General features: G+C 42.3%; 1 gene segment (V, D, J or C); it reads left to right on the top strand.

Moving 5' to 3' along the window:
- Window positions 1-720: 720 nt before the first annotated feature.
- On the top strand, window positions 721-1200 carry LOC115508059. The segment is given in 2 exon segments: window positions 721-801; window positions 887-1200. Coding segments are annotated over 2 exon segments (360 nt in total).
- Window positions 1201-6881: the final 5681 nt, after the last annotated feature.

The following is a 6881-nucleotide window of genomic DNA, read 5'->3' as shown; positions in this document are numbered from 1 at the left end:
AGACACTGGAACAAATGTCCTGTGAGTCTTGACAGGAACCTCCCTGCAGGGCCAGGCCTAGACTGCAGGGAGCTTTCAGTACTACCCAGCACCAGGCTGATACCCCAGGTGAGTAGGTGCACAAGGGGTGGGGAAGGCTTTCCTGTCAGAAGCCAGTGTTTCCTTTTCCTGAAAGCAATCTAAAATATCAGTAGATGAGGGATGCTAAAGGGTGTGTAAATATCCTGTTCCATCAGAGCATTTAATGAACTCAGGCAGTGAGAAGACACTCGAAGACGCTGCTAGTCCAGGGCTTTTAGAAATCTTCATCTAAGAGACGGAAGCCAGGATGCCTTTATTACCCCATTTTGTGCAGCAGTTTGGAGACACGCTTATCCAGGAATAAGACGTTCAGATATCAGAGCCAACAACAGGTTCAGGTGGCCTCTGCCTCATTCAACACTGGTCCACAATGGGGAGAATTTCCTGTAAGGTCTTATCACTCAGTGGCAGGAGCTCAGTCTGCACACAGTTCAGGAACCTGGCCAAGGACCATGTCCTCAAACAAGGATTAGACTGGTACCCTCTGAGTCCCAATGTGCACAGTCCCTGTGACATTCTCCAGATGGTTCTGGTCCTGTGTATGAAATACTCTGTCTCATGACTATGCAAATAATCATAAGAGCACTAGGTTAAGTATGGGTGTGTCTGTGCCCTGAGACCATCACCGGAAAACGCCATCCTCTATCGGAGACCCTGAGACACATCCCCTCACAATGGACTGGAGCTGGAGAATTCTCTACCTGGTGGCAGTGGCTACAGGTAAGGGTCAGCCAAGTCCCTGGACACAGGAGAGGACCAGGACCAGTCAACATTGATTTCATCCACTCTTGTCCCCTCTCTACAGGTGTGCACTCCAAGGTTTTGCTGGTGCAGTCTGGGGCTGAAGTGAGGAAGCCTTGGGCATCAGTGAAGATCTTCTGCAAAGTATTTGGATACAGCTTCACTGATTACTACATGCACTGGATGCTACAGGCTCCTGCACAAGGGTTTGAGTGGATGGGAAGCATTGACCCTGAAGATGGTGCTACAAGCTATGCACAGAAGTTCCAGGGCAGACTCACTCTGACGGCAGACACATCCACAAACACAGCCTACATGGAGCTAAGCAGTGTGAGGTCTGCAGACACGGCCATGTATTACTGTGCCAGGACACAGTGAGGGGTTGTTAGTTTGAGCCCAGACACAAACCGCCCTGTAGAAGAAGATCAGGACCACCAGGGGGTGCACACTATGCACCATTCTGTTTGTGGTCCCAGGAGCAGGTGCAGATAGAGGTTGCTGGAAGGTTTTTTGTCATGGCCTGGGGCTTCCTCTCCATATAGCATTTTCCCCCAGCAAGCCTCTCTGGACACATGATTATGTGCTTACATACTTTGTGTCTGGTTTACAAGTTTGTTTTACTAAGAAAACTATACTTACATGAACAAGAGATAGAGTCTCTTACAATTGCTTACCCTTGTACTAAATATCAATGGTTTACACATATCCTGAAGCACATCAACTGAACATTTACAGGAGTCCCAGGTGTGCTCACGTTGCAGCTGGGACCACAGGATCCCATAGCTCCTCGTTATCCTCACCCTGCTCTTGTCCCAGTCAAACACCATGACACTTCATTCATGTCACTTTGCTTCTCAGGACTTTATATGTGTTACACCTTTCTTCAAATACTTGGAACTACAAGAGAAAAAGCATCTACATGTATTAGTCAGGATAACCCTGAGCAACAGAACACATAGCACATTGGCTTACATGACTAAATAGGCTGAGATGTCCCATGATATACTATCACATTCTGGATACCCAGTAAAGTCAGTGGTGTAATTATCATCTGACTCCAAACTAGTGTCAAGTCTGAGAACATGGGGACCTGATGGTTTAACTTTCATTCCAAGGGCAAGAGGAAGCCAATGTTACAGCTCAAGCAGGCACACAAGAAGTAAAAATGAGAGAATTTGCTTCACTTTTATTTTTATTCTATTCATAACCTTAATGGATTGGATGATGCCCACTTACCAAGACACCATGAATGCAAATATCAATCTCTTCTCCAAACAACATCACAGACAACCACAGAAACAATGTTTAATCTAGACACCCATGAACCGGTAAAGATGACACATAAAGTTAACCAGGACAAGTCAACCTCCTGTAAACATGGGAATCCACACGCAGCTCTTAAATAACACTGATTCTGCATATAAAGAAAATACCAGAGTCATAATTTCACCTTAGATGATACAAGTGTCTTGCATACAACCAAAAATACACTATCCCCTTCCCCAGAAGAGGACGTGAAGCTCATGTGTGGTGTTTGCTCTTCTCCCAAGTAACCCATAACTAAAATATAATGATGCAAAATTAAGAATTCTTACATACAATCATATAAAGTAAATATATCTTATGTTACTTGGCAAAGAAAACATAGAGGGGAAAAAAAGACAACACTAACATAGTCACAGAAAACTAAGGAGGAAATGTCCATAACAGCTACTGTCCTCGTTTCTGTAACCATACAAGAATGAAACCTTGTATTTATAACTACCTTCTTCCTCTACCAAGTATGTATTCTCTTTACTGTCAGCAAGGACCTCAAGTTGATACAGTCCATTACCTGGATGGATGACCAACATCTTCATTCCTGAAGGATCATAACTTGGCCTCATCTTTACAAGCTATTGTCACTTAGTGAGGTAATCATGTTTGCAGAAGTAAATTTCTGTACTCTATAAAGCCAACTGGCTTAGAGTGGTGTAGAACATGATAATACTGGTGATTTCCACTTAAAGTGGTGCCTGAAAAATCACACAGAACCACGTGGGAACCATGCTCAAGTTTTTTATTACCCTGTCAACTAATTGCACAACTCTCCCTACGAAACCATATGGGCAGGTTTAGAGAGAGAAGACAGTGTAGAAAGACTGGGGACCAAGGGCATTTGAGAAAGTACTTCATGTAACTTTCTTGTGTCTTCAGGATCTCTTCAGACTCTGTCACTTCTTCCATTTGATGATGGACTGTAACTATGCATACCTCAGGTTATGGCTCAGTTAATCTAATAACACCCCCCCCTTAAATATAGACATTTCAGGATGCCTGGTAACCTAGTGACTGAGGCTTAAACCTATAGTTTCCAGGATCAGGCCAACAACTCTTTCTTAAAAGTCATGATCTGCAGTGAATGATAAGGACTTACTGAAAAATGTCGGTCCAACACTGATAATTACCTCTGTGGGCCTACCAGAGCTCTTAAAAAAGCATGTGAATCCCAAATAAGAGAGGTGAATAGGCATGTGCTGAGCATCACCTCCCCTACATCCTTCAAGTCCATAATGGTGGCTGTAATCTATGCAGTTCCTCCAGGAATATGGTATAATAGTGAATGTACTAGTCTCATTAAAGAGGCAAATGTTCTATATAAATATATTTATCCTGATGAAAATAGCATGGCACGTCTTTCTATAATGTGTAATTTAAAAATGCTGACAATACCAAATGTCCAGCAAGATGTACGACAACTATAATTCTCATTCATTTCCAGCTGAAATTTCACCTGTGGAAAAATATACATACTTAGACGATATGATAGTGGAGCCTGAGAAGTCCCAGGGTCTGTGCTCTACAAGCTGGAGCCACAGGAAACATGGTGGAGCAAATTTTTAGGAGTCTGACAGGCTGAGGACCAAAAGAACGCATGTTGTATTACTCAGTTCAAGAAAAAGAGAAAATAAGATGAGATGACCAGCTCAAGCAATGAGGCGGAAAAAAATGAGGGGGGGGGTTAATTCCTCCTTCCTCTGCGTTTTCAGGCTGTCAGTGATTTGGATGCTGCTCACCTTCATTGGGGATGGAAGTCTGCTTCACTAAGTCCTTGGATCCAAATGGAAATCTCAACTATGAAATCTCTACTCCTATGGAGATCCATGGCTTTGGTGCAAGGCAAGTAGACCTCAGCTGTGTCTGTGAGTGCACGTGCCTCTGTACCTGGGAGAAATTGGGTTTCTCTGTGAACTCAGGTTTCTGATGAGTGCAAAAAAAAGATGTGTCTCATTTTTTTAATAACCTCCGTATTTTCTGCTTACAAAGATAGTTTGATAAAATCCTTATGCTTTATATGTTCAAGCTCAGACTTGAAGTCTGGTATTTTATTTCAGAATATTCTCAATTATTTTTCCCCTTATTCTGATCCAATGGACCTATGTACTCAATTGTTATTTTAGTGTGCAATATCCATTGATATTATATAATTATCATATTATTTTGCAGTAAGTGAGGGTTGGCATTTGAAATCCTACCCATAATCTCGTTTGCAAGTGGCTTAGAGAGGAAAGTACAGGCAATGGGACAGGGAATTCGAACCGGGAGTCTGGATGCTCCCGAGACAAGAACTGCATGAACATTATTAACACTGCTCTATGTCTCAGTGCAGTGGACATGGGTGCATTTTAGATGGTGCTGATGCACATGATCTCTTCAGGGAGGGAAACTGCTGAATCTGGAGACAGAAGTCCTGTGCTCATTTTGCAGGGTCATATGGACTGATCTGAGTAAAGCAAATATCGAAGTTGATCAGAAGTGCAACTTAAAATTGAATTCCTCCGTCTGGGCATTTTCTCTAAGTCGGTGCCTTCACCTGTGTGTTAGAAAATTCTGCTTTGTTTCTTTCTCCTGAAAGTAATGGCTTTTTGAGGAAGCGTTAATAAAGTGTCCAGGGCTGGTGCTTCAGGGAGTGTCTCAGGGTGTTAAATTTTCGCTGTTCTTTCCTTCAGACCAGTTATCATCAGAGGCTCTCCTTGACTACAGCAAGCAGTGTTTTATTCTTAGCCAGAATGTGGTGTGACTTCACTAGGTGTTCTCTGTTCTTCTTGCTAAATAAGACCTGACACCACCTCTACCAGAACTGAAGCCCTGCACACTCTCTTGTCAGGAGATAGGCTGTGGGCAGGTGTACAGCCACTCTGGAATATAGTATGGAAATACCTCAAAAAGCTCAAATTAAAACTGCACTAGATTTAGCTATCACATTGCTGAACATTTAAAAAAGAATGGAAAAATGATAATTCACAGGTATTAATGGATTCTGATGAGTATAGCAGCATGATATACAAGAGCAAAAATAACCCATATATATGATGGAATGGAATATTACTCAGGATTAAAAAAGAATGAAATCTCGGGGCGCCTGGGTGGCGCAGTCGGTTAAGCGTCCGACTTCAGCCAGGTCACGATCTCGCGGTCCGTGAGTTCGAGCCCCGCGTCAGGCTCTGGGCTGATGGCTCAGAGCCTGGAGCCTGTTTCCGATTCTGTGTCTCCCTCTCTCTCTGCCCCTCCCCCGTTCATGCTCTGTCTCTCTCTGTCCCAAAAATAAATAAACATTGAAAAAAAAAATTTTGAAAAAAAAATAAAAATAAAAAAGAATGAAATCTTGCCATTTACAATGGTGTGGGTGGAACTGAAGAGCTTTATGCTAAGTGAAACAAGTTATTCAGGAAAAGAAAAACACCATATGATTACACTCATTTGTGGAATTCCAGAAACAAAACAAATGAGCAGAGCGAGAAAAGAAAGACAGAGAGAAACCAAGAAACAGACTCATAACTATAGAGGACATGCTTATGGTTACCAGAGGGAAGGTGGATGAGGAATGAAAGAAATGTGACGGGGATTAAGGAGTCCACTTGTGATGAACACCAGGTGTTGTATGGGAGCATCGAATCACTCTTTCATACAACTAAAATTAATATTACATTGTATCTTAAATAACTGGAATGTAAATTTAAAAATTTTAAAAAGGACTGCAAGCTTAAACCACTTTCATTGTCTTAAACTACACAGCATCACAGTGAAAGATTTTTCTATTAAAAAAATATTCTACTGTTTATTTATTTTTTGACAGAGAGAGAGAGAGAGAGAGAGAGAGAGAGAGAGAGAATTCTAACAGGGGAGGGGCAGAGAGTGAGAGTGAGACACAGAATCTGAACCAGGCTCCAGACTCCAAGCTGTCAGCACAGGGCACAAAGTAGGGCTTGAACCCACGAATCTTGTGATCATGTCCTGAGCCGAAGTCAGACATTTTTTTTTTCAATAATAATTAGGATATATATATATATTTATTTTTTATATATATGAAATTTATTGACAAATTGGTTTCCATACAACACCCAGTGCTCATCCCAAAACGTGCCCTCCTCAATACCCATCACCCACCCTCCCCTCCCTCCCACCCCCCATCAACCCTCAGTTTGCTCTCAGTTTTTAACAGTCTCTTATGCTTTGGCTCTCTCCCACTCTAACCTCTTTTTTTTTTTCCTTCCCCTCCCCCATGGGTTCCTGTTAAGTTTCTCAGGATCCACATAAGAGTGAAACCATATGGTATCTGTCTTTCTCTGTATGGCTTATTTCACTTAGCACCACACTCTCCAGTTCCATCCACGTTGCTACAAAAGGCCATATTTCATTTTTTCTCATTGCCACGTAGTATTCCATTGTGTATATAAACCACAATTTCTTCATCCATTCATCAGTTGATGGACATTTAGGCTCTTTCCATAATTTGGCTATTGTTGAGAGTGCTGCTATGAACATTGGGGTACAAGTGCCCCTATGCATCAGTACTCCTGTATCCCTTGGATAAATTCCTAGCAGTGCTATTGCTGGGTCATAGGGTAGGTCTATTTTTAATTTTCTGAGGAACCTCCACACTGCTTTCCAGAGCGGCTGCACCAATTTGCATTCCCACCAACAGTGCAAGAGGGTTCCCGTTTCTCCACATCCTCTCCAGCATCTATAGTCTCCTGATTTGTTCATTTTGGCCACTCTGACTGGCGTGAGGTGATACC

The sequence above is a fragment of the Lynx canadensis genome, chromosome B3 (assembly GCF_007474595.2).
Source record: "Lynx canadensis isolate LIC74 chromosome B3, mLynCan4.pri.v2, whole genome shotgun sequence".
NCBI lineage: Eukaryota > Metazoa > Chordata > Mammalia > Carnivora > Felidae > Lynx > Lynx canadensis.
Note: the sequence above shows the minus strand (reverse complement) of the source record. Positions and strands in the feature narration are given on the sequence as shown.